The sequence below is a fragment of the Manacus candei genome, unplaced genomic scaffold (assembly GCF_025592945.1).
Source record: "Manacus candei isolate 608988 ecotype Guabito, Panama unplaced genomic scaffold, ASM2559294v1 h1tg000018l, whole genome shotgun sequence".
Lineage (NCBI taxonomy): Eukaryota > Metazoa > Chordata > Aves > Passeriformes > Pipridae > Manacus > Manacus candei.
The window spans coordinates 12,999,950-13,027,740 of record NW_026138066.1 but is presented as its reverse complement, the minus strand read 5'-3'; the positions used below and the strand labels follow the sequence as shown (position 1 = coordinate 13,027,740).

At 42.4% G+C, this 27,791-nt stretch overlaps 1 protein-coding gene across 1 annotated transcript in view; it reads right to left on the bottom strand.

The window, feature by feature from the left end:
* Positions 1-9,812: 9,812 nt before the first annotated feature.
* AKR1D1 (aldo-keto reductase family 1 member D1) overlaps positions 9,813-27,791 on the bottom strand; it is a 35,146-nt gene continuing 17,167 nt past the window's right edge. Inside the window, exons 3-9 of the mRNA XM_051784724.1 lie at positions 23,870-23,986; positions 19,383-19,460; positions 16,955-17,077; positions 15,136-15,245; positions 14,498-14,663; positions 13,662-13,744; positions 9,813-9,976 (exon numbers count right to left, since the gene is read on the bottom strand). Coding sequence (XP_051640684.1) covers positions 9,934-9,976; positions 13,662-13,744; positions 14,498-14,663; positions 15,136-15,245; positions 16,955-17,077; positions 19,383-19,460; positions 23,870-23,986 — 720 coding nt within the window. The 3' untranslated portion in view covers positions 9,813-9,933. The remainder of the gene's footprint in view (positions 9,977-13,661; positions 13,745-14,497; positions 14,664-15,135; positions 15,246-16,954; positions 17,078-19,382; positions 19,461-23,869; positions 23,987-27,791) is intronic.

Here is a 27,791-nt window from a genome sequence, read left to right as displayed (position 1 = left end):
GAGCTCCTGAAACCTTATGGGAGAGCACTTCCCCCAAAAATGTCAAGGAGAGCAAACATTTAAGGTCAAAAAAGGCTGTAAACCAAGGTCTTCTATGCTCTTGCTTAATGCTCTGCTCTGTTTATTGACAGGAGAAGTGAGTTGGCTAAAAGGTGGTGGAAATTCCTTTTGTTCTTCTCATTGAGTTTCTGCAAGACCAAATACTTATCCTCTGGATTTTCAGAGGGAAAACCTTCATGTTCTTCTTGAGAAGCAAGGTACACTGGAAATGGAAGCCTTCCTACAACTGAGACATTAGTGTTTAATTCACTCTGGAAATGGACTGAGGCTTACATGCCTTATTCTGACACCCGTGCCCCTGCAGGATCCCTCAAGTCCTGCTGTCCACCAGAGCCAACAGAACCTTTGATTCACAAATCCTGTGGGACCAAAAGTCAGTGATGCAGCATTTAGTACTACAGCATCCAAGGCCCTCACCCTGCAAATTGAGATTGTAACTGATCTTCCACCTACTGCTCTCCTACAGTGGGTAGGATGGCTCACAAGATCATATCTGAATGGCCCTGTGCAGAGCATGGATTTATGCCATGTACCCACATGTAGGAGAAATATAGAGTGTTAAAAGCTATCTGTCTCAAGCTTCTCTTTTTGCCTTTTCTTACCTGCCTGCTTTAATTTTCAAAATCTAAGGGACCTGCAAATACAAAGACATCCCAGCCCCAGAGGCGGGGGATGTGTGTGAGGTGTGCCTGTACTGTTCAGTGCTTACAGGCATGGATTTACCCACTACCTCCTGATTCTGTGGGGGCACATCCAGGCTGATGACCAGGCGATGGGGCTGACAAGGCTCATGAGCACGAGCTGCCCCCACCTGCATGAGAAGCAGAGCTGTGCTCAAGTTGCTTTCCTGCAAAGCTGCCTGGTGAGACAGTCGATGACCAAGACATGCTCACTGCTGTAGGCTTTGGCTTCCTCAGCTTGGGAAATACAGGAAAGTCAAGGGGGGAGGGAGTTACTTCACCGCAATGCCTGCAAAGACAGTGATTTGTTTATTTATTCTTCTATGATCACCCTAGGCGGATGACTAAGGCAGATCTGCAGACTGATGACCTAGAAAGAGTAGAGATAAATTTCATATGTAGGGAAAAGATAAAATAAATTAAAAGCCATATACAGACTGTTCCTTTCCCAAGTTCAGTGGTTTACCTCTCAGCCCAAACCCTGGCCAACACCAGGAATATAGCACAGAGGCTTGCTCAGAGGCTTTTTTTTTTTTCTACCTCTTTCTCCTCTCAGGGTGAGGTAATTGAGGTTATCTACACCTGTGACTTCTGAAATTAGCAGTACATAAGCTCATTACAGCTCTGCGTCTCTCAGGGGGGAGTGTTAGGGTGACTTTTTTTTTTTTTATTGCTGAAGTTCAAGCTGCTGAGATGGAGGTTGCTGGTTTTACTGCACCTTTTCTTTCCCTCAGGTAAGACATTTGTCTTTGCAGTGGTGTGGAAAGAATGGAAGAGTGTCAAGTGTAGTAAGTCTGCTCTGGTAGCTAAGGCTGCTGAGCTCCTGCAGGAGAGGCAGGAACCTGTGAGGTGGCTGCAGTGACTTCTGAGGAACTGAAGGTAGACTGGAGGGCTGTAGGGGGAAAAGTGTTTCTTGTTGTAGCTTCAGGCCTATTTGTGAAAAACCTTTCTGTGAACAGAAAACATCAAGCTACAAAGCAAAGTGGGTTGAAACAATCTACTGTAGACTAACTGGTTAAACTGTGACTAATATCAACCTGGTGCTAAGCTAATGCAAATGACTTTAGTATTTTGTTCGATTTTTTTATTGATTTTTGACTGCAGTGATATTCCATGGGAGGCTCTCGGTGGTGCAACTGTTGTGTTTGGGCTGTTGGGCTGCTCTCAGCCTGTGATTCCTTGGTGCCAGTGAAGTGTCATACATGTGGCTCTAGGACATAGGTTCTTTGGGTGTCTGTGGAACCTGCTGTGCCTCATCCCAGCACCTGCTTGTGGAAACGTGTCAGGACTCTGCAGAGGGCAGGATTTCTGGTCTGTCTGTGTGTGCACGCCCATGAGAGGCTGCAATCGTAAATACCCTCAACCTCCTGGCTGAAAAGATCCAAATAGCTTTTCTAGCTTTTTATCAAATGCAACTTGAAAGTATTAAGCCCTGAGCAGCATGTGACCCTAGCACTAGACAAATCTCTTTAGAGTCCTCGGTCATATAATCCTATGTGCAGCATGCAGGGCAAGGTGGGAAAATTCTCCTCTTCCCATCACATTCATTTCCAGCTAGCCAGGCAGTGTCTAACATGGAGGTATTGGCCACTGTGTTCAAACCCCAACACCCTTGTTTGACTCTTTAATGACTGTAGCCATGAATTCCTGAAAGTGGCCCTGCATAGTTAAAAAGTCACATCATGACCAATCATATGCTCTTTGATTTCCTCTTTTTTTTTGAGGAATATTTCCTAAAATATGTGACTATTTCCTTGTTCCTATACCATGATATAGGCTGTAAATGTAGAGGCTAATGCATCTCCCTTATTATATTGTTTGTAACAGAAGAATATTGGCTTCTCTTTCTACCACACTAAATAAGCTAGTCTTCATAATCCATCATCTGGCTTCCTCGGATACCCCACCACAGTCTTTACTCCTTTCCAGTCTTGATTCTGCCAGAGACTCTGTTCTGTGGAGTACCTTAGGCCTTTATTCCACACAAAGTTCATAAACCTTTACAGGGTCAAAATTACTGAAAGGCATATAACGTGTTTTCCTCGTGCTTTCTCTCTTCTAATTAGTTTTGGTTTGTAACTCTCATGGTCTAGCACAGCCTATCCACGTTTACACCATAAATGCTACAGAAAAGACATACTTTACACCCAGTACTTTATTTAAATGCTGAGTTTTACCAGAGCTGGGAAATAGCTTAGGTGAGTGACCTTTCCCTGGAGATGGGTCACATCAGGGCCTCTTTCCTCAATGGACAGGAGAAATCTAGAAGAATGAAGACAAGTGTCTGAGCAATCTTTGCAGGGACTGACAGTGGAAACCCGTGCTAAGCAGTCAAGTTTGACTGAATTAGTTGTTCATGCATTCGACAAAGTGAAAGTTTGGAGAGCAGAGAACAAGAATGGATGTAATTAGCTGTAAAAAGGATCAAGGGATAAGGTTTGGAGGAGGCAAAGGTAATCACATGAGGTCAATCACTAATGCCTCTGGAGTGCTGGAGCAATTGGGTGAGAACGAGGTGCAAATCAATGTCTTAATTCAGTTGTATCTGTAATATCTCTGTGAAGCCTGCTGGGGTATGTGTTTGGTCAAGGGATGCTGTAGGGCTTGCTCTTATTATAGTAATAAAGCCTAGAAATGCAGTGAAACTCACATTTACACATATTGCGATGGAAGGGGTATTCTTCCAAGATGGAGAATCCTCTCTGATAATATAACTGGTGTTGTGTCCAAAAGAAACAGCAAAGAGAGCAATTTGCATGGTACAAGGAGGGAAGGTTTTGATCCCTGTTCTGCAGGAGCGTTTTCCTGTCACCAGTGACCAGAGCGAGGTCTGGACTGCAAGTAACCTCCTTCTGAAGAAAGTACATTAAGTTTCTCAGCTACCAAGCACTTCCCCCTTTCACCCCAATGGGTCTATCATTCAAAGTTGAAAGGTTCAGTGGGGTGGATGGAGCCAGATGCCTTCCAGAAGACTGTATTGCTTGGTAACTGGATAAGGTGAGACATGCAGGTTTAAACCACATAAACATTTGAACTTGACTTGTTGCATCACTTGATGGTGCTCTAACTGCTAAGGAAAAGGAGCTATAATGTCCCTCACCCTCCAACCATGCTCTCTGAGAGTGCTTTTATGGTCTCAACATCTTGTACACCCAGAGACCAATTCTGGGAATGCAGGAGCTTGAGCCAGGACAGATGCAGATTGCCAAGAAACTTCATGACTGCTGGTGTGCTCTAAATGCCACAAATAGAAAAAAATTAGTAGAAGTCCTAAATCATGTGGATATTTCTAATGTCACCTCCTACATTCCTGCTTTGTTGGAGGGTACAGCAGGAGGTACTCCTGCTGTGAGGTACAGTTCTGTACCCCACAGAGGACCAGAGAGGTAGCACTGGCTTGTTGAATGTGAGTGTGGATTTCTGATCCACGATTTAGAAGAACCCTTTTGAATGTTGGAGATTTCTCTTTGAAGTTTATCAAGTACAGATCAATATAGTCAATGAAATGTAAAGGTGATCTCCTTATCATCCTGTAGAAAAGCCATGCAGGACTGCAGTCCCACCACTGTGGAAAAGCAGGGATTAAGTGTGCAAAATATGCTGCCAAACAGCTGGTTTGGGCTATTCTGGACTGTGTCCACCAGTGCTGAACATGTGGGATGATGGGGTCACCTTGCTAGGAAACCTCCTTATTTCACATGGGTGGCTCTGGGTGTCACCCTGTAGGTGGAAGCTGAGCTACAGTGGCATGAGGAGCAAGTAGTTTTCCTAAGAGATCACAAAGTTCTCTTGGCAACCTTTTCCCAGCATCTGTCCTGGCTTGGGAGAGCAACACTGATCAGGCTGTCTGGGGGAACAGAACACTTGGGATGAGTTTCCTTGCACTGAGGGCATGTGGCCTGTGTTTTGTTCATCTGTACCTTGTGTCAGCAGAGTCAGTCCTGATTTGTATGTGCTGAAATGTTAGCAGGATCCTTCCCAGAGTCCTCAGCACCATGCACTTGCAGGGACTTTTCCTTGTCATGAGTGAGGTTGCTCTGAGACATGTTCTAAGTCATTATGAGCTCTCATTTAACCTTTAATTGAGTTTGCATTTGGTCTGGTGCAGCATTTTGTCTTTGCTATGTTCAATGACCTTGGACTGATCTGAGACCTCCATCCAGGTAGCTCTGCAGTGTACAGAGCAGAAACTGAGCAGCTTTATCCAGTGGTGCCCCTCTGTGTGCATGTGTAAGTGTTTATACACACGTGCATCCTCTTTCTTTGCAGCTCCTTCTCTCCTTCTTTTTCCATTTGGTTCTGCTTTGCATTTTATTTGCAATGTGTTGTCCTGTTGTGAGTATTGCTCATGCATGTTGAGTTAGGGTTCCCTGAGGAGTCTGACTGGCACTGGAAAATTAACTTTTTTGGGGTTTTGCACTCTCAAAGCCCTTTCTTATAAGCTAGAGGTTTTGCTCTGGGGTAGTAGGATGTTGGGAAGAGCTGAAATATGGCATTGCTGAGAATCAATTAATGTAAAAACTGCACTAGTTCCCGACTGTGTGCTGATTGCTCCATCCCAAAGACAAATGTGTTTGCAGTTTAGGTCACAAGTGAAATAAGCATGTTCAATCTCATTCTAACATGTCACTCTTACAGACTTTCTTCTCCACCTCAGTGCTTATCTCTAGACTTGTGAATTGTGTCTTGTTGAGAGCTGTGCAAAATACGTTTTGAAACTGCAGATCCCTCCCTTCCCCTCCCCAAGGAAAATAAGGAAATTGTCTTGCAAATATCAAACCAGTTCTTTCAAAGTGTTTCAGTTTGGCAACACTGAACAAGGCAACAAGGAGATTGACACTACTCGCAGTAGAAAGGGGGTATCTCATCTTAAATCTACAAATTGGACTTCTACAAAACAGATCTGAGTTTGTCCTCACTGCTCACTTCAGAGATCTGAGAAATGTCTTGTGTATCTCAGGCACGTGATTTATTTTTCTCTTAGAGTCCCTACAATACTGGCTTTGCTTCTGCACTTAAATGATTCACACTTTAAATTGAAGAAACAACTCTGGTTCTGGTTGTGAGATGATCTTAATTAGTTAAGGAAAGTAGCAACCTCTCTGCTGTTGAATACCTTTGCACACAGCAAGGATATAGTAATGGTTAAATATCCTGCCAATCTAGAGGTGAGCAGCTTTCAGACTTGATCAGATACAAGAAAGGAATGAAGTGAAGAAGCCTCATCAGGTGAGGACCCTGCTGTGTGTAACCACAGGCACTGCCTTTCGTGGCCACCTACCTCTCCGAATGTTTGCAAAACTCACTTTCTGTCCTCCGTTATCATTACGTTTTGACCAGGAGAAGAGATCTCATTTTGAAAGCAGAACACCCAGCAATTTGGCATCCAGGCCTGAATGGCAGGCAATGGAGGAAAACTATAGGAGGCACTGTCTTCCTTCCCCCTGTGTTCTGTTCTATCTACCCAAGATTGCATCCTAATTCTAGCTGATGGCTTGATACGGCTACTCCCCCCTTCCTCCACAGGACACATTATACACTCTTGTAAAACCTCTTGGGTAGCTTTGTGGTACAAAAATATGTGACATAAATCCAAAGGGCATTCTTTAATATAAGACTGTAAAATGTACACAATGCCGATCCCACTTCGCCTCTTACTGTTTTCCTTAGTCCTCTTATGGGCACCTGGATAGTATTAGGGAAAATTGAATGCATGTCCCTTCTGAGACAGGGTCCTGTTCCAGATACGTAGTCTTGCAGAAGATGAAGCTCTGCCTCCCTGTGGGGAAACAAATTCAGCTAACCACACAGTGTAGGGTGGGAGTGATGCCAGCCTACACACCATAACTCTGTGGCGGTGCTTTCTTGTCGCTTCACCGACTAAACATGAGCGTGCACATGTCCAAGGGCCTGGGTGCTGCAGCTTCAAAGCACTGGGCTCTGCCCTGAGCTTGTGTAACAACAGGGAATGCCAGGTAAGCCCACGCTCTAACAAACAGCTGTGGCAGCTGCTTTGCTGCTGTGGATGTGTGCGTGTCACCTGGCTTTCTGACTAGACCAGAGCAGCTGCTGGGCTGCTAAAAGAATCTAAAACACTGCATCACTTCTTGTTCTCTTTGCTGAAAATTTGCTTGTGCATAGCTGAAGCAAACATCTTTGATCTGGATTTCACTTCATTTTGCAGCTATAGGAAGAGGCACAAATGATGGGTTACTTACTATAGAAGCGAGTAAGTTTTCCCAGTGCCCAGTTGTCCTTGGATGTATTGTCGTGTGTGAGTGCTATCACAGCAGGAGGTGCTGGAGCCCTCTTTCCTTGCTGATCCTTCCAGCTGGAGCAGGGTTCTATGCAGCCATTCTAAGTGATGAGTTTCACACCAGGCAGCGAGTCCAGTAGGACTCTGAAATGTGCTAGATGGAAGCAGATTTTACATGGGGCCGTGGTCTGGGGTTTCTCTCTCTCTTTGTGCAGCTGCTGGTGGAATGGGTTTCCCAATTTCCCATTTGCAGGCCTGTTTATTTCCCCTGTCCAAACATTTTCTTTGTAGGGCAAGTTGGAGAACAATGGGTGGTCTGAAATTGTGCAAAGCTGGGGGGGAAGTAGGCTATACATCTGAAGCAGTCTCATAACTGATGGGAGCATTTGCCCCTGGGAAGAGGCTGAATCTTTTTTCATCAGATACAAATGAGGCAATGCAAAGGAGGAGGATTCTATTAAAATTAGAGGGGGGAGGAATTTGGTGGTATGACCTGGGCTGGAAGAACTGTTACAATTTGTCCTGCCTTGTTTAATCAATATGGATTAAAGATTTGATTATATGGTATTTCCTGTTAGAGAGGTTTCAGCATATCATCTTCCTTACTCACACTTACAAGGTCACCTGATTTATCAGAATCTCAAGTGCTGCCTAACCTCTGGGAGAGGGCTGTCTGGAAAGAGCAGTGAGCTGTGAAGGGGCTGGTGTGAGCATTTAAGCTTAGCATTAGTTGACATTTGCAGTTGTAGACAGCAAGAGCTTTGCCAAACCTGGCCTGAACGTGGGCTGTGACTGGAGACTTGCACCTGGTCAAGTTACAGTGCAAAAATTTGTACAGTGCTACTGTTAAGCAGTTGAGCCCTGTGAGCTCTATTTAAGGCTTGTACTTATGAAGCAACTGGAATAACACATTGGGTATGGTGGTAACTGCTCCTCTCTGGCACTTGAATTTAGACTTGGATTGTTCAGACTTTTGACCAGGACCTCAGCTGTTCGCAAAGGGGCAAAGCATGGCTTTATATAGTGGTTCTGAGCCCCTCTGGGAGTAGAGCTCCACCTGACCTTAGGATTGCCCTTAGATCTACACCAGCAGATTTGTTATGTGTCTTCTTCTTCCTCAGCTATCTCTCCCCCTCTTTTTTTATATTTCCCCTTCTGGTCTAAGTGGGTAATGGAATAAAATGGGAATTGTCCTTGGATAACCTCCAGCAACCAAAATGTTCCTTTTTTTGGCATAGTTTCAGGGATTTACAAATGCTATGTGAAGGCCACCCCTGTTGAAGGAACCAAACTTCTCTAGTGGTGCCCATTGAGCTCATCCAGGGATGCATTTGCACTAGACCCATTTGAGAGCCTTTCCTGTTTCTCCTGTGAAATGCTCATCCCTGTCCCTCTTTGTCTTGGTTCTGAGGAGCACACCATGACCAAACAGAAGTGTCTCCATGAACTGTACACTCTGGCATTTTCCTGTTCCAGTCAGGGATAATAAATAGCAATGGTAATAAATAAAAACAGATGCTATAGACTGAAGTTTGTGTATGACACATTTTCCAGTGGCAGTACTCACGTTCTAGTACATGAAGTACTCTGTGTGTGTGTGTGTACGTTTTAGTTTCTACTCCAATATCCCTCCAATGTACCCCTTCTATGGGAGGAAACTGGGGTGCTTGGACACAGGAGGGAGGGAAAGTAGCCTTCTGGAGATGTGGGTGTAGGCTGATGCACCTATAGGCTGCAAAACCTGTTGAGCAAACAAGTGGTCTAAAGAACAAATTCATGCTGAAGGAGTCAGTCTTGCTTACTCTGGTGTCCATCCTTCTGCCTCCCTGTTTCAGAGAGCTGAGGACAGATTGAAGGAAATGTCCAGGTTTCAGCCTGGCTGTCTCTGTCTGATTGGTACCATTTCTTGGGCCTGCCAGTGTTCTGCTGTCTCCAAGCACGGTAAAAAATTGTATTTTTTAGATAACGTTTTCTCTTTCTTTGAAAATTTAGCTTCTTAATTCAGTATTGTCTTGGTCAGGATTTTATACAAAGTCCATGTGAACTTTGAAGTGAACAGAAATTTTATTGGATTAATATCAATTTGTGGAGCAGGAAAGAATTTTAAGGGGTTTTTAATCTTGAGATGAGGATCTCACTAGTGCTAGCTCCAGGTTGCCTATGTAATGCTGTGCAATACCATCCTTGAATAGCAAGTACAGTGTAACACAAGTGTCATACTCTTTTCCTGTGTTTCACTGAGGCCCTCATCTGACAAGTGTGTGTGTGTGTGAATTTGAACATGCTTATAATGCTTTATAATGCTTTATTTACATGTGGACCAGCTGGGGTGTTCCTATGGAATGACACTTATATATGCAGCTGAAGAATACTCTGGTTAGAGTGAAATGGGCTTCACTGCGTGAAGCAGTGTACATGCCTATCTAATATCAATAAGCATATGTTCATATATATCAAATTCAGTTAGTTTCTCACTCTTGACTTTCCGTTACTTTAGCTGTACAAGAAAATGATGTTGGGTTGGATCAGGGTTACCTCACTGTGGTCTCCTCCAACATTATCCATTCTGTGATTCTGATTCTCCTTCACTCCAACTGAAATGGAATGTCTTGTTTCAAATTGAGTGAAGAATGTGCTATTCAGTGAAAATGATTTGGTTTGAACTAATTAGCCTGTTTTTGAGAAATCTTCAGTTTTACCAGCTGTCAGTTTTGAAGCTTCAGTTTTCAGAGTTAAAGCCTCCTAAGCCAAAACCAGAAATTCAGTGGATTAAATAGATTTGGCCTTCACTAGCAATAAGAGACTGACAAGACAAGAAGTAGTAAATGTCATGTATTTAATGCTCATTTGAATAGTCTCACATGAAGTCAAAGCACCAAAAGTTGAAGCTTTCTCAGCGAAGCCTAACAGCATTGACTGTCCAGACCCACCTTGTTTTCAGTATTCATCGCTGAAGGGATACTCTGGATGGTCACGCCACCTGTGGACAGATCAGATTGAACAAGTGAGTTCCTTGGGTGAAGCAGAATATCACATCATTGATGCAGTTGTCTTGTGCCTAACAAACCTCTTCCTTGCAATATATATGTGACCTTCATGGAAGGCTCTTCTACTTATTCAGAAGCTGCCTGCTCTGGATAATCATCCCTGTAGAGTTGGAAGCAAACCTCTGCATTTAAGGAGGTGACGGTGAAGCACCATTTTTGGGCCTACTTTAGAGAGAGATGGGGAAAAAACAACAAGAGTTTGGATGTCAGGTATTGTCATTATTTAACTCAAGCTGATAAAGTGTTTTAGGAAAGGGGGATGGCTTCACTATGTGTGCATTGTGGAAGACAAAGACTTCTTTGTTCAGATGTCTAGAAAGACCCCTAGAAATAAGAGATAAATGTGTAAGTGTGAAGCAGAGGTCAAAACATCAGACTGTACTACTTTGTCTTATGCCCTGAGCAGGTCTGGGTCTTGATGATGCTTTCTACAAGTGACTGCCACATCCAGACTAGGTCTGACTGTCCTCTAGCTCAGTCTACATGTAGATGCTCTGCCAGGTTAATAGCATCAGGGGCAGGGAATTTACAAAGAGGCTTTGGGGTGACCCAGTTCAGGAGACAAAGGGATGTTCATGGCTGCATGTGACCAATGGTAGAGATGTTTCAGGCTTCACTTTAGAAACTGCATGCTCAGGGAAGATGCACAATCCAAGATATTACTAAAGGCAAGAAGAAAATTCCCAAGGTCAACTTCTGGTGAAAAAATAACACTGTGTTTACCCATTATTGGCAGACTTGAGAGAGGTAGTTGTTTTCTGTTGTGGATTTTATTTGTTTGAGAAGGTGATGCTAAGTCACAAGCCCTGGCTTGTCAAACACTTTCCATTAGCAAAATGAAAAATTTCTGAAGAGCATTCTCAGGTGTACCATGGCAGCTGGCTGCCTTGCCTTACAGCAGAGCACAACAAATACTGGCATTTGTCCCAGCTGTGAATCGCTCCAGTCTGGGAAGGATACATTTCACAATATTGAAGGTAACTAATTGGAAGGCATCAAACATTTTGAATTGATTGTGTCAAAACATTTCATTCCAATATTCAGCCAAGCTCAAGTGTTAACACATTAACAGATTGATTTGGTTGAAAAAAAAAAAAAAAACAAAAAAACCAAGCCACAACACTTTGGCTTGTTTGACTCCAGTATAATTTGATGATGTCTGAGTTGCCAGTGTCATAATCTTTACTTTCCATCTCTGGAGGATGCTGGCTAATCAGATCTCACATACTCAATAGTCTGAATCCTTTAAGTGAAAATTATTCACTTGGAGGAGTCAGTGCAGCTTGGAATAACTGGTAAGAAAGAACAACTGTAACAGAGAATTGGGAGCACAAGATAAATCAAGCAGATAGATTAATGTAAAACTTGCCCTGCACAATACGTGTAGATTTCTCCAAGTGGAGAAGAAGCAATTTCAGATTAAGATTTCCTGAAGCACTCATATTTTTACAAAACCTCCATTTTCTTCTCAGATACTTATCTTGCTAATTCATTCCACTGATTGCAATATCCTGTTTGTATGGGCTTACTCATGCCATCAGAACAACAGATTTGCACATGGGACCCATATGATATTTGATAATTGGAAGAGCCAGAGAAAAGCTGGATTTCTCCATTCTTGCTGGCATTTGCATCACAGCAGTCAAAGGTTTTGCACAAAATTGATGAACCAAAAGTCTTTCTGTAACAGGGTTTGACTTTTTCAGATACATATTGCTGGATGAAAAAGAAATGTCTTTAGACTGGTAACTTATCTGTTGCAATGTCAATTCCAGACACTTCAGTGTGAGAACACACAGTAGGCATACATATATATATATACATACATACATACATATATATATGTGTGTGTATATATATATATATATATATAGCTGCTCCTTACATGGCAACATCACTTTTCCGATAAGGTTTTTTTCACAGAGGAGATCAGACTGTATTGAAGCATTTTCCTCAAACATGGCACTCCTGTGAAAACTACAGCTACCAATGTTTTCCTTATCCTCAGTGGCCTCCTGTGACCAAATTTAGTCTAATAAAGCAAATAATTTAGTTTAGTAGTTTTTTGGATTGTTGGCTTAGAAAGTTCTTCTTCTGTGGGCATTTGCATCCTTTCCTGGAAAAGACTCTTGCATTTGCACCAAGATTACATTTCGTGTATATAATCACTAAAAGTTTAAATGATATTACTACTCAATTTAGCTATGTAAAAGCAAATTATTTTGAATACCAAAACACACATAAGAAACTCCTAGGCCATTTGTGAGGAGCCTTCTGGAACTAACTGCTGCTAATTGATGGAAGGCTATTTTAAGTTTTAAGAAACTAAAGCTTCGGAGCACTTGATCTTAAATCTTAAAAGTTAATCTTGAAAGATTAACTTCATCATGATGCTTTTAACTTAGTGCATATCTTCCATAAGTTATGCAGCACAGTAGGTGGTTTATTTGTTTCTTTGCAACATTTCTTCCTAACTTTTGAGCAATGGTCAAAGTTTTGGAGTGCTATTGATGCTGTTATCCTACTTTTCATTATTTTTAGTGCTTGAGCATGCTACAGTTTGGCAGGACACAGATAATCCAAGATAACAAGAGAAATGCATGGAAATGAATCTCTAGCATTTGGCTACGTATTGAGTGCCCTGAAAAGGGGAAAACAAGTTTAGTCATAAACTGTAGGTGCTCTTGAGCTGAAGGAAAAACAAACTGCCTCATCCTCTGGAAGAGGGGATACTGGGTCAGTCTGAGCCTTCTGGGATAATGCAGCCTTCAGGTGAAGCAAAACTACATTGGGTGGCAAGCTTTAGGTGACAAGCAGCAAGAGATCAAGCCTTGTTAGTTCTCAGAGGAGGTGGTTAGAAGTGGTTTAGCAGTCAAATGAGCTGTGTGGTTTTCTATTTTCCTTAGAAGAAGGTACAACTCCCCATGACAACAAGGCAGGTAGATTACTGTAGAAGATGGCATCAGAGCAAAGGACAAAACAAAGTTTCTGACCACTTGTGGTCACCCAGATGTATCAGCTTTTATAAGGAAGTGAGAAGGAGCAGAGCTCTCCCCAAATTAGCCCTGTTGTTTCATGTAGCAGTGTTCTTGATTCTTAGCCTCCTCTGTGGTAATTTAGGACAGGTTGCCTCTTGAAACACTAAGTTTACAATCCATAAGGCCTTGTACTTGAACAGCAAAGTGGCTTGCATAGCACTGAAGTGAGGGTAAGACACGTCGGGGAAAGACAAGAAAGTGCCCCTATTTGAATTTCAGCTGAGATGTCTACACTGCTAGACAGGGATGATGCTACACCTTATCACTGCCTGAAACTGTCATGACCACATACAATAGAAAGAGCTTAAGGAAATAGGGTAGAGATGAAATAGCCAGATACAGTCACTTTCTACTAGGTGGGCTTTTGGCACCTGAACTGTAAGGAAGTATTTTACACTTCTTTTTGCAGTGGGTCCAGGAGCATATTCAGGCTGCATTAAAGACCTCCCATACTTAAGCCTTACCTTTAAAATAAAGTTGTTTATACAAAAGATAATATTAAAAGGAAGCTTTTTTTTTTTAAAATCCTCTGAAAAAACAGGATTGTTCTGTGAGGATCTAGAATTCCTCCTGTACTTACATTAACAGTTCCACGTAACGAACGTTTTTGTTCAGGGCTTCAATTTCTTTCATCTCTTTATCAGTGAGGGAGAAGTCAAAGATCTAATGGAAGGAGATGTTAGGAATGAGTTCACATTTCTTGTCATAATCAACCTTCACATGTTCCAGATTTCAGAAGTACAATCCGTCCTTCTCCCCGTACCTCTCCCACAAATCCACGCACTGGTTGCATTTATAGTAAAGTCTCGAGGACATGAATAAGCCCAGTCACATTTGCCTACACTCTTTTGCAAGAAGGGGAAGGTAGTCTGGCAATGCTGAGCCACCAGCTTTGAAAGCAGTATGTTGCCAGGGAAAGTAGGGAGTAGTGTGGGTACTGAGTGCTGCAGGGGACACGAGAACAAATTCTTCATCTTTTTTGGGTGTGGTGGGTTGTGAATCTTTCTGTCACACTTGTATGCAGCAATCCTTCCCTAACAAAGCTGTCCCATACCTGAAGACTGGTCAGAACAATCAGTCATTCCTAAGTACCTGCAACCTTGGGCTACTGAGGTACTGAATTACTTCATCTTGCTTGTGCTGCTCACTGCAGCAACTGGTGCTCTGGGACACACCAGCTGGAATTTTAGGTACTCCAGAGAGTTACAAGACACCAAAAGTTCCTCTCTGCTTTGCTCTGTTATTGTCATATCATGTTACCTTTAATTGAAGGGGACAAAAAGCATCAAATGTGGCAAAGCTTGCTATTGGTTAAGTCTTGTGTACATCTACAGAAAGAAATGGAAAAATCGCCTTCTATAGGGGCGAAGCCAATGTAAGTGGATTCATCCATGTACCACTGGAGTATGAATTTACCTGGAAATTCTCTCTGATGCGTTGTGGATTGAAACTTTTTGGGATGACCACCACCCCTCGCTGGACGTTGAAACGCAAAGCAACCTGTGCAGCAGTCTTGTTGTACTTTTTGCCAATGGCATTCAGCACAGAATCCTTCAGTAAAGGAGGGGAGGACACATTTACCCTGGAAGAAATTGGGGAAGAAAAAGAAACCAAAAAATCCCTCATCTTTAATATAAAATCATAGAGGCATCTACTTCTTTGTGAACAGAACACTGCACCTTTTAACAAGAGAGAAAAGCTTTGCCACTTAAGTTGGTGGGCTGTCAAAGGCAACTTCCTATGCGATGTCCTAACGTTGACTTAGTTTCTACTTCCTCACCTAAGCCTCACACGTTCCCAGTTACAAACACTTGCTTTCTGTTAGAGGAGACCTAAGGCAACCTCCTTTACAGACACCTGGCATTCTTTGATGACAGCATGCAGCAGGAGTGTGGCAAGTTTACATTCACAACTGTAATATTTAGACATTGAAGTTCAAAACTACTTTGAAAAATGGGGACAAAGGTACTTTACACAGAAACCCAGCAGTGGAGAACTATATTATTCTTTTCCTAGATATCATCCTTCTGTTAGAAAGTAACATGAAGACTTACCATGATTCATCCCTTGAGGTTCCCAGTGGGCTGTACCCAACAATAACAATGTCATGTTGTCTGCAAAATTCTGAGAGTTTGGGTTGGGTGAAGTAGGGGTGGCATTCGACCTACAGGAGTAACACAGAAAGAACAATTATCAACAGAACCAGATATAGAAGCAGATGGTATCTCAATATTTGTAAAGCTACAGAGCAGCTGATGCTTTCAGGAAAGGATATGTGTAAATTAGGGAAACTTAATCTGTGGTTACTGTTCTAATTGTACATTGCTGGCTGATGGATTTTTTTTCCTTTTTTTTGTGGACAGCAGATCAACATCTGTGACTATAATTTGGCTGCAGGGAACTTCCATTGCCTCCCAGTGAAAAGGTGGAAATAAGTGGAGGTGATGGAGGTGAGGGAAGCTCACTAGAACAAATAGACTGAGAAGGTAGTCCATCTCATGTGGGTCAGTTCTCTATTTCTCTGCCTCTGGCATTCAGGATGTCTAATCTGACATTGTTTTTAGGGAAGTGTTGGCACAAGCTGTCCCAGATAGAAAGGTGAGGGGGGCATACGCAAAAGATGAGATTATGACCTTGTTGTGAGCTCTACCCTCCCACATTGCAAATACGGTTCCCTTACAGGCAGGGATTTTCTGGCTGCGATCTCAGATTCTGGGAAAAGGATGTCTACAAGGTGACAGAGCAACCACTGTTTGCAGGGCAGTCTGAAGCTATCTGGCACATCTATGCTTGCTGGCTAGCTGCCCTAAGCTGGGCTTAATCTTTTGCCCAGTTTCCCTCGACCCCAGGAAGCAGCAGCAATGCTCAGCGCGGTCTTAGGGCACGCCAGAAACAGCAATTGCATTTTGCACCCGCTAGGCATGTTAATACCAGTGAAGAGTGCTGGAATTTCCTCCTGTCACAGGCTGCCTTTCCCGCCAGGACAAATACAGAAATGAAGGCTGTGGCCAGCCACCCTGCCCTGCTCCATGGCAATTCCAGCCCTCCAGGCCAGGCACTGAGAGTGGGAATTTGGTCCTGGTTGCTGGCCCCTTCTCTGATACTGCTAATGTGGATATCTGTTTGTGCCAGATGAGTCAGAAGAGCTTCCCAGTGATTTCTAGGAAATGCAGTGACCTGCCAAATGCTAGAGCCAAAGGTATTGGGCATTCAGATGGGTCGCTGCCACTTATCGCCTTCTCAGAGCCCTACTGCTGTAATTTAACTCAGACGTGCCTATCATCTTCATGGGCTTGTTCAGCTCAGGTCAGTCACTTAGTGGGGTCTCCTGTAATTGAGGTTTTTCTCTAACTCTTAAGAATGTCTTATAGGAAAGGCAAAAGAGAGCAAGTGCAGAAAATTTAGGAGTCAATTCTAATGGCTTTTAAACTCGAGAAGCTTGGAGTAACTCAGGATCCCCGATACTTAGTGTTGGGTTGGTGTCAGCTTCATCGAGGAATGGTTAGCTCTGAATGGTTTGTTGTGGGAATTTTTGGACTTGAAGTAAGGTACATGGCAAAGATTTAAGATCTGCATTGACTCAGTGTTCAACCTCGTTACGGAGCTTTGGCACGGAGGCACCAGTTTTATAGTCCTGGAGCAGAAACTGAGGAAAGCGATTGCTCCGGCACATTCAAATGTAGATCTTTAGCCTGGATAGGAAGAGTGATATTTTCAAGCTAGAAATGGAAGTGTGACAGTATGGAGGGCAGTGTCTGTGGCAAAGTATACATCACATTTCTGTACATGGCGGCCTAGGCTACGTGTGTGCCTCTGCATTCCCTAAAGGGTAGTGGCACTGTGGCAGGTATTGCTCTTGGCTTGCAGTCTTACCTGGTTGCTGACAGGTTTGTACTTAAGTCCTGGCTTGTTCATGATCATCTCCAGTTGCCTGCGGTTGAAATTGGATACTCCAATAGACTTTGCCAAGCCTGCATCCTTACATGCCTCCATAGCCTGCAAAGAAAGCAAAGACAAGAGGAGTCTCACATGTTGACTTGATTCCTCGTAGCACGCGTTTTAGAGAGAGATGGAGGATAGGCCATTCTTGAGACTGCAGAAAACCCTTTGCTGCAGCAGAAGTAACAGTTCTGTTAGCATGAGGGCTGGTGTTGTCCAGGTAGCCCAAACTCCTGTGGCAACATCCAACACTACTGTGTTTATCTGCTTTCCAGACCAAACCCTAATTTTTTATACCTCCTGTGAAGATAGAATCTGTCTGGAGAGCAGAAAGATTAACCCAAGATATAGATACTTTAATGCCAGGCATGTGCTTTCAAAGAGTTTTGCTTAATTTACGCTGCTTTAGCATAAAAGCTGGAGAAGGAAGAGTGAACAAAACATATTGCTTTCCTGATAAGTCAATTTACTCCTTTAGATTGTAAGACTCTTTTTCATATGAAGTGTCTATCTGGTGAAATCCCCTAAATGTCTGGCAAGGCAAATCACAAAAACTTAACAGAAAACATCAGTACAGTATAAAGTAGAAAAAAAAAAAAAGAAGGGTTGGGGGAGAGAGGCATTCTAGGTATTTTGCATTTAGACAAATCCTAATAGATGAGAAATCCTTATGAATACTGGATATGAATAGGTGCCCTGGTCTTCATTAGCTTCATCTGCTGGGTTGTTAAAGGAAAAGGGGGTCCTTTCATATGGTCTTCCCATTTGCTCCCAGAAACTCTGCACACAAACAATTTAGTGACTGTTTGAGGCAGAGCAGACCCCACTGTGCAGCTGGATGCCCCTCCTACTGGTTTTGTTATTCCTTTCTGTCTCACAGGAGCTGAAAGCAGGGAGGTAAGAGGCACTGTGTGTTTGATGACCTCTAGTTGGCCTCATATGCTTTATATCACTTGGTGACAAGTCAGCAAATATAGTCATCTGGAGCCATTTTTGCCTGCTAGCACCATACTGAGAGAGTGAAATTATCTGGATTCAGTTGAGCCATTTTTATTTAGATTGATGTTGCTATTTGCAGGCACTCACCACCACCTTTTTTTCTCCAGGCTTGTTAGCTGAAGAGAGTGGCCTGCTATAGCATAACCATTACAATAAGCACCAGCTCAAAGATAAAAACATTACAGTGCTGTGAGATCTGTTGCTTTCAACATTTGAGCAACCAGCCTGTGAAAAAGAGAGGGATGAACTGCATCAGTCAAAGACAAGAGTAACATAAGCAGCTAACTTGGAAGTCCCTGTTCCCCCTGAAACTCAGTCTGGATGGCTCAGCAGCCAAGGGAAAGCTCAGTCCCACTCCAGGCCTTCTCCTGCTGAAATTTCACTCAGTCTCACCATTCTCCATCTCTTTCTGCTGTACCTTGGGTAGAGCTAAACTGGCTCACGACTATCCAGATCTAGACAGTACAAGCTGAAGTGGACCATTTAGTAGCACCTATTACCTCTCTTAGTGTGAACTGGGCTGAATTAGCGATGCTTTTTCAACAGACCTGGTGCAGAAGGAGAGCTGAAGAGCTCTGGCCATGAACTAAAGAATGTCCACGTTCTTGAGAGAGAGAAATGTGAGGAGATTGCTAATTGCACTTTCTGCCTCACCCAAAATACTGAGACCAAGTGGCAGCAGGCTTAAGGAAACATTTGCCTACAGGTCTACAACACATCACAAACAAATTTAGGATGCAATCTTTCAGGCAAATGCTACTTCCCTCCAAGTTTTCTAACCAGAAAAATCTTGTGTTCCCATCTGATAGGTAAATTTAGAAGTGAGTGAACTTGTCCTAATGGCAAGTGATGGCAAGGTCTTGGGCTTTGGTGGTTTTTTTTGAGAAGGGAAGAGGTTGGTTTTTTGGTTCTTTTTTTTTCTTTTCTTTTTTTTTTTTTTTTTATGTTGAGCTTCAGGGCAAATTCTGTTTTTTCTTGAAGGTGAATTTTTTTTTTTTTAAGAGGATCCAGTCTTTTCTTATGGCTCCAATTTTCTTCTTCTGTAAAGATCTGATAAAGGGGAAGGATTGGTAAAAACCTAATGATAAAAGCCTCAAGAAGTGAATGTAGAGTGCACTCTCTGAAAGAAGCAATGTGGATGTTGGATATTTCAACAATGTTCTGTTTTGTTATAAAAGTAATTAAATGATAGAAAGAAGCAACATCCTTAGGGACAGAAGTCAAATTCATACATAGGAGCTAATAGAACCTGATCCTTTTGCTCTGGCAAATGCTTCAACTATGTTTATGAAAACCACAGGTAAAATTGAGAATGAGAATCTGGGTTTTAAAGCATATATGGATGGATGTTGTGTTTGCTTACCTCCCAAGTGGCACATAAGTCTGTCTCATGGTAGATAAATTTTCCATTTTCATCTCTTGGGTAGAGTGCATCTCCAGGCTGAAAAGTAAAACCACATTTTTGTGCTTTAAAGAAAAGTTTTTCACCCCTAAGTGCAAAGATTTTTCCACAGACTCTCTTTCTACTAGCAAACAACAACAACAAAAAATATTGAAAGGCTTTCTGAAACACCCTGAGTTCAACAGGTCATTCATGCTGGGCTTACCACATCCTTGACTGCTGGATTGCCCTTGGACACACTCCTGAACTGTCACATGAGCATACACTCAGCAGTTCCCGGATAGCCTTGTTTTTCAGTAAATTTTGACCTTTATGTTGGGGCATCCAAAGCACTAGTCTCCTTCCAAAGGGCTGGATTAGAGTACCAACCTGTATTCTCTTCTACTTCCCTCTTTCCTTCCTAGCCCTTCCCCTGATCCCTACTTGTGTCCTAGGCACTGAGAAAGAGTGTTGGCTCAGTCCAGTTCCCAACAGCTGGATGGACCAAGAGCTACTAGGAGTAAAGGGTTACATGCATAGCTAACCTCTTAAGTGCATTATCCCCTTTCTTTGGGCACTAGAAACTCTTTCTTCTGATCTCTATACCCTACAGATTTCAGAGATGAGTTATGAGCTGTTACCTCATGAGGACAACTTTCTCTTATTTGCTGGTCATTTCACTGTTGTTGCAGGCAATGCATTAACACGTCCCTCCCTATTGTCTGATCACAATTTCACTCTTTTTTTTTTTTTAACAACAACTCTTCATTGATGTTTGACATCTGATCTGACGTCAAACCGCTACATTTCAAAGGGCTGGGTACAAGATGTTGACATGGTAACTCCTTGGGAACGTGCAGCTGTGACTAATATGATCAGTAACTGGCACCTCCCAATTCAGTCAAGTTCAAATTCAAGGCATTTAATGGGAAAAGTGAGCATAAGGAAAACAGACTCAGATTTCAGAGGGCCAAGGTCTAAGTTACAGGCATAAGGCTCTATCTTCCAGATGTGCTGGTTTTCCCAGAATTCGACAAAGACAACTTGTTGCTTTTGTTGCTGTGTCTTGCTGGAAAAAATATCTTGACTAGAAGGAAGTAGGTGGCTGTTGGGTACCTTTTTTCTATTAGAAGGCAAAATTTGCCATCATAATGTGAGGTGGAGAAGCCCTTTTTACACCTCCCCCAGCCCTCCCCCATGGTATTTTGGAACAAACCATTCATCCCCATGATACTCCAGCACATTCTCCAAGGACTGCAAGTTCAACATACAGAAATTGTACTTCTTAAAGTTCAAGGGATGAGTCTGAATTCAGGACTTTTTTACTCTGTTCCACTTCTAATTAATTAATTTTTATTCAACATTTTCTATATGGTCAATATACAGCAATCATATTAGCTAATTTATCATCCTCTCTTTTTTCTCTATCACTTGTGTTCTAACAAATGAACCAAGTCAGGATGAATGGTGCTTGAAGATGAACTTCCCTTGACTGAGATAAGTGGTGTCAACTATTGTGGATTTCTAGGGGGATCAATAGGTTTTCCTACCACCATAGAACTGTGCAAGGTTCTGAAGTACAGTTGCCTCTCCTCAATGGTCTCCAGGCAATACTTTCTCTGCCAAGCTACCTTTTTATTCAAGGGAATTCCTGAATGAAAGAACTGTTTGCAGATGCATAAAGTGCTGTGAGAAAGACTGATTTGACGGTGGTAGGGTGGTGGTTATGGGGTCTTTGAAAAGGTCTTTCAGAAGTTGATAACCTTTCTTAGCTCTAGGTTCTCATGAACTACACCATACCAGTCATTTCCACTAATGTTGTTGTCTTCTCTTGCAGTTCTCTTGGAGGTAGCTTCACACTTTACGCTAAATGTAAGGTGGCTTCCTAAGATGCTGCCCCATGAGCACTGAAATAATTGTGGCAACACTGTACAGTCACTGCCACTATGCAGGGATCACATCTTATCATGTCATGTTCAAAGTCTGGAGGCACTCCAAAAGATATCAGACAACCTACTTGCCTATTTAAAACACAGCAGTTTTAACCACTGAGAGGAAAAGCCCTGCTCCCATTATAAAACTTTTCTCACCAACACAGATGCAGGAAGGCAGGTCTGCAAATCCCATTGCTTTCATAAAATGGTCTTTGACAAGCAGGCTTTCTCAAGAGAGCAATTTCAACAACTTGTGAATGCCTATTCTATAAGGAGAAGGCAATATGTAGTCAAATAGTGAGGCCGCTAGTCTCTCTCGGGTTATTCTTTCAAAATGACAAGATACTTAGATGAGACTTTTTCAATGTAAGGCTAAAATACCTGCTTTTCTGCCAGATCATGGAATAATTCAGCTGAGAGGGATTTGCAGATCATTTAATGCACACGTACCTGCTTACTAATAAATCAGTCATCTGAGCAGAGTCTCCTACAAAATCTGCTAGTGGGTATGAGCTCCCCAGGCAGAGGGCACGTGGTGGCCAGCAGGAGACCTGTTTCTGCTGGTCATCTACCTTGCTTGATTAGAGGGGCTGAGCACCACTGTTGCGGTCTAAAGGCAGTAAGGACAAAAAGTCCTAAATGGGGAATCTACATGAGGGAAAAATACAGGGAGGTGCAGGTTAATGTTGGTAGGTCAGTGAACAATGTCACCCCAGGCCATTCCTGAGCCACTGAAAAATGCTAGCGTGGTGGGGCTTTCCTCCTCTGAGTGGTGCTGTCTGAAACCAGATTGCTCTTACTCTGCCTGAAAGTCCCTATGACAGCTTGCACCAGTGGCTGGGCTCTGCAGGGGCATGTTTCTTACTGTTTTCAGAGCAGGACTGTAAATTCTGTCTCAAGTACTTCACTGGTTCCAAGCAGAGATTGCTTTTGCTAGAAGGCTTTGGGAGAGACAGGAAAGCACCAATGTTTGCAGATTAGAGGAGAGCAGGAGTTTGTTAGCATCACACCTGCATACCAAAGGCAAGCATCACACCCAGGATGGGTGTGTTTGTGAGAGAGGGAGCAAAGGAAGGAAACCTGTCACCATCGCAAAAGGATGGGGTTTTTTCTTTCTGTATTTGGCACAAAAAAATGTATATTTCTCAGGCAGAAAGTGACTTCTTTTTTTCTCTCCTCTCATGGGGGACATGAATGAATCTCTAGGTCTGTTACTCCTTTAACAATTCAAGACTGTTGATACAAGCCTCAGGGAGTCAGATGTACATTACTTTAAAGCCAGCTGTCTATGTCTTTATATTGTGAGACAATGACCTTCACTATGTGGGAGAATGAACTACCAGAGAATACAAACACAGGCAAAGGGAAACAGGAAATTGCTAGTGGTGGGAAATTTTCAAAAATGTACCCAAAAGGATTCCATACATGTGACTGTATAAATAAAATTTTAATATTAGAGTCTGATTACTCCTATACAGGTCTTAATAGGGTATGGCTTCCTCAGGGGAAAAATACTGCAGATCTAAGGTGATAGCCTCGTTGATAAATTTCTTTCTATCTGATACTTCTGGTAGTTTGGAGTCTGTAGCAAAATATGATTTTAATAATCAGAGAACTACCTTCCTTGCAAAAAGAGGCCAGTTTAGAGCTTAAACATCTCTCAGAAACAATTAGCCAGCTAATTGCCTGACCTTATTCTCTCTAAGAAGAGGGATTTAATTAGTTCAAAACCACTTAAATATTTTGAATATCATACTTCTCATTTCACTATTATTTCGTTTGCCTTTATATCATGTACTTGTAGAGGAAAATTGTAAAGCAAGTTACAAAGAGCTGTGAAACCAGAGAGTTTGTGGACTTACAAGAGCTGGTTGCAAGGCAAGAGGCATAAAACTCTGATGTGAGCTCCTTGCCTTGAAAGGTTTTACCTACAAGTTTCCCATAGCCAGCAGTATGAAGGGATATCAGACTAACTTTTGAGAGTGAGAGATGGACAACCCATGTTTGGGACCAACTGTGGTCTAGTGAAGCTGTCCAAGAGGAGCACTGCAGTTACAAAGATTAAGATCATAATCATGATTTGCCCAGTGGCTTTAATTTGGGACAGAGTAAAGAAACCAACTTGGTGGGTTTTCCCCCTTTTCCTGCTCCAAACTTTGCCCCTTGTGTATTGCTGCTTTGTATAACTTCTTTCCTCCAGTGACTCGCTCCTCATGGCTCAGAGAGGATTTGGACACATACACTGTTCCAGCTACAGTACTTCTTCAGCATAGGAAGCGCTCTAACCCCAGTTAGGAGACCTGTCCTTCCACAGAAAGACTCTATGCAACAGCTGTCATTTACTGTTCTCACACCACCCATGAGCCCCTCTTTGTGTGGGTAGTGCACAGAAATACATGCATGCAGTATACACGAAGCATTATCTGGTCAAAGTGCTATTGTCAACATAGGCTGGAAGTTGCAAGGAATACGTGGGATGGAGACCCTGGCAGGAGCCAAGTTCATGCATTTTTTTCAAGCAATTTTTCTTTTTACCTTGAAAGCCATTGGCAGCTCAATAATGTAGAGGTCAACGTAGTCCAGCTGCAGGATCTTCAGTGTCTTCTCCAGTGTGGGACGCACCAGCTCTGGTGGGTGGCAGGTATTCCACAGCTGGAGAGGCAAGCACAGGCTCTTTTCTGGGTGCCAGCAGGAACAGTGAGTAGCTGATGCCCCCCAACACACACTCAATCCTTCACTCCTCAATCCCTCTTGTCCTCCTGACAGAGCCCATTATGCACAGTGCAAAGACATTGTGGTTTACATCACTGCAAGGCAAAGGTGAGGGGCCTTACCCTGTTCTCTGTCAGAGCCAGGTGCAGAGGTCAAGACAGGAATTCCTGCCCAGGGCTGATGTAGTGTTGACTCAGTAAAGCCATCACACATTTGTTTATTACAACACAAGTTCTTCTGAGCTGAGTATATTACAAACTCTTGCTCAATGAACTTAGGAAGATTCCTTTTGTTTTCCAAGCATATGCTTTCACTAGAAAACTTAGTTCCCACAAGGAATCTGTGGTCAGTTTTATGCTTGAAGGCAGAAGTTCAGATCATGTGAGTTAGCTGTTGAACAGCCAAGCACCCAGCACAGAGAGAATCTCTTGGTTGTCTCCTGTGGTCATGGAGCCCAAGTGACTGCCTGACCTAGTGAAGTTTTTGTTTACTCCCCAGTCCTCACCAAAAAATGTATTTGTGTTTAGTCCTTGCAACGCAGGTGTGACTAGTTAAAGCAGTCTAAACCTCTTTAATCCCACTTCTTCCTTTTTGGGTTATGGATTGTGCTTAGTTGGTTACTGTTCAGTACTACCTCTAACTGAACTCTGCTGATGCAAATCTCTTGCAGGAATAAAACCATAGCATGGTAATTAGTAATCAAGAGCCCTCTGTAAACTGATTGTTACAGTCAAAATCCACAAAACTCAAAATTAACACACAATAGAAGGTTTAAAGTGCCATTTGAATGCATAAAATAAGATGGACTATTTTAATTTCTTTTTTTTTCAATACACAAAACTGATATGTGGAGTCATGTTGAAGTTTTTGTCACTTTTGTTTGCTGGAACAACCTGTTGTTTGCTGGTGTGATCATTGTCTAGTCAGTTCAGCCTCCAAATCTGACAGCCACTGAATGCCAAGGTATAGAATGAATTTGTTCCTAAGACACAAAACACTTGAATTGCCATTTTTGGGAGAAGATGTTGATTATAGGTCCTAAAGGGTATAGCCTGGGTAAGTTTTAAGGTATTTAAGATGCTTGGCTTTGTTTTCTTTTGTTCTGTTTCCAACTGAGTTATAGTTATTCCCTGGGAAAACCACCTGCTAGTTCTGCCAGCAGAGGTAAGAACACATTATCTTGAAATTAAGTTGTACTGAAAGTAGCACATCTGACCCTGCCCTAAGCTGACAAACCAGAATAAGGTTTGGCACCTGGGAAGTCATACTAGGCCTTCCCTAGTTGTATCCTGCAAGGTGTGAAGAGTTTACAGTTAATAGACAGTGGAAAGAGACTGAGGTGTACTACAGTAAAGGGACCGAGGTCCTGTTCTCAAGTTTTAAGTTGTGCCACTGGATTTCCTGAAAGATTTTGGTCTATGTATTTTTTAAGTGTTTACATGTAAAATGAGCTTAACTTGTGTTTCAGTTAGGAATTGTAGACCCTTCATGTTCAGTTTGTTTTGTTACTGTGGTTTAGAAATTTGATAACCTGAGGTATATGCTAGTTTAGAAGCAGTTTTTCCGAGTGCCCTTTCTAGCTCGGTGCTGTTGAGCTCAGCACTTGCCAGTGAATATACTTCCCTTTAAAAAACTGCAGAGTTCTAAAGAAAGAGCCTTTAAAAACAGCAAACATTTGTACTATGTCAATACATCGATGCCATGGAAACTTGAGAGTTTCATAACTGTTTTCATGATTTGTACAAGTTATTGTATTATCTACCTAAGTAGAACCCGTGTAGATGTTAGAGCAGTAGTCAAAGCTGCCAGCTGGCTTTGGCATTTTAGGACACCACATTTCCTGGAAATGTTACTTCTAGTTTAATGAAAGAAATATCCTGGGATGAAAGAGGAGACCAGAAAGGTCTTGCTGTATAAGCCAAGTGAGATGCTGGCAGTTGATATAAAACCTCTAAAATTTCTGGATGCTGAGCTGCTCTGCCTGATCAGCCAGCAAGAAGTGAGAGCCAAGTGCAAGTGCTGATGATTTCAACTGGCAGATGCAGCCCGATCACACCAGGTCACTGTTCCAGTAACACTGCCACTCAGCGGGGCTGCTCTTGTTAGTCCCTGCTGACACATCAGCCTTCCGTCTGCGTCATCTTTGCTTAAGGAAAGGTCTGCATGAGGGGCTTGAGTCTGAAGGGTCTTGGGAATTTCCAGTACTTGTGATGTCAATAAGGCAGAAAAAATCCCCAACTTCTGTTGTGCTTGACTGCTTCCAAGAATGCAACAGCTCGTGTCAGTCACTTACCAATCAATGCCTGATGTATCTACTGGTGGTTTGATATTTGCCAGTAATTTGTAAGACACATAAGTTTGTGAGGTACATAAAACTAAAGATACATAAACACATAAGGCAAGGGACATCCATTCCCACTCTTCCTGGGAAGTTCAGGGCTCCTGCGAAAGTGTTCAGTGAAACCTGTGAAAATCCTGGATTGTGATGGATTGAATAGGTTGAAGAATATATTCCACTTCTGCCCTTGAACTCTAAATTTAAAGACTACAGAATCGCTACAATGAACTATTATCCTGAGCACCTGAAATTTTGTCAGGCACGAACAGGACACAACAATAAGGTAAATCCATGTGTGTCCCATCTCACAGAGACAAGGCAGGCTGGGACCACAGGCACTGATTGTCATGTTACTCTGTGTTGCAGCCCTAAGGCTTACAGGATCTGCAGTTTTGCAGGTAACTCAATGTTTAAGTAGTGATTATCAACTAGAAGAATCATCTAGTGATTAGATCAGACAACTGAATATAGAAAGGCTTAATAATAAAGTAAGTTTGGAAAATTTACCGGGAGGTGTGCTTTTACAGACTTTAAAGGTTGATATGGGAAAATAAACTGCAGGGGAAGAAGTTGAAAAAGTTAAAATACTCAGATTTGTTGGGACATCTGATTCTAACCTTTTGGCATGATTTTGTGGTTTTGATTTGAAATATTACTGCTAATTTGCAGTAGTGAAACTATTAAACAGTCAAAACCAAATATTTTCATTGATCCAAATCAACATATTTGACATACGAGAGACTGACAAACTTCCCTGATAAAGGCAGAAAATTTGAGGACACGAAGTTTTTCTCAGGATGGCAAGGTTGCTACCAGCAGAATCAGGCAGGAAACTTGGAAAAGAGTTGCATATTTTACAGATTGGAAATTGCTGTACTTGAATATTGTTCTATAGCTGCTGAAAATCCACTTGGTCTGTAAACTACCCAATACAAAGCTTAGTTTCCCAGATGATAGAACTTAACCAAATTGCTCACAGTGTTTTATCTCATGGGATCTTTCACTCTAGGAACAGTGTTTATTTGCAAGTCTGTTGAGTAACTTTTGTGCATTACGTCTTATTTGGGAAAGGAGAAAGGGAAAATATTAGGCTAATATGTTCAAAGAAGCACTGCAGGAAGGGCAATTTGAGGCCATAAGCTCCCTTAAAAACTGGATGGGAACCATCAACCCTTATTCGACAATGTGCAATGAGCTTTCTTGTACCTGGGATATAGTCATTGAAGTTGTAACAGCTTTTGTCAGACACCTCATTGGACAAGGGATTTGATTCTTCTAGGAGAAAGTAAATTTTTACAGCTAAGACTGTAAAGTATTAACTAGTTCATGCATTACTCCAGCCTTGTTGCTCTAGAGCAGGAGTGTAATGACATCTTCTCTCCAAGTAAGTTGATTCATCATCGTAGA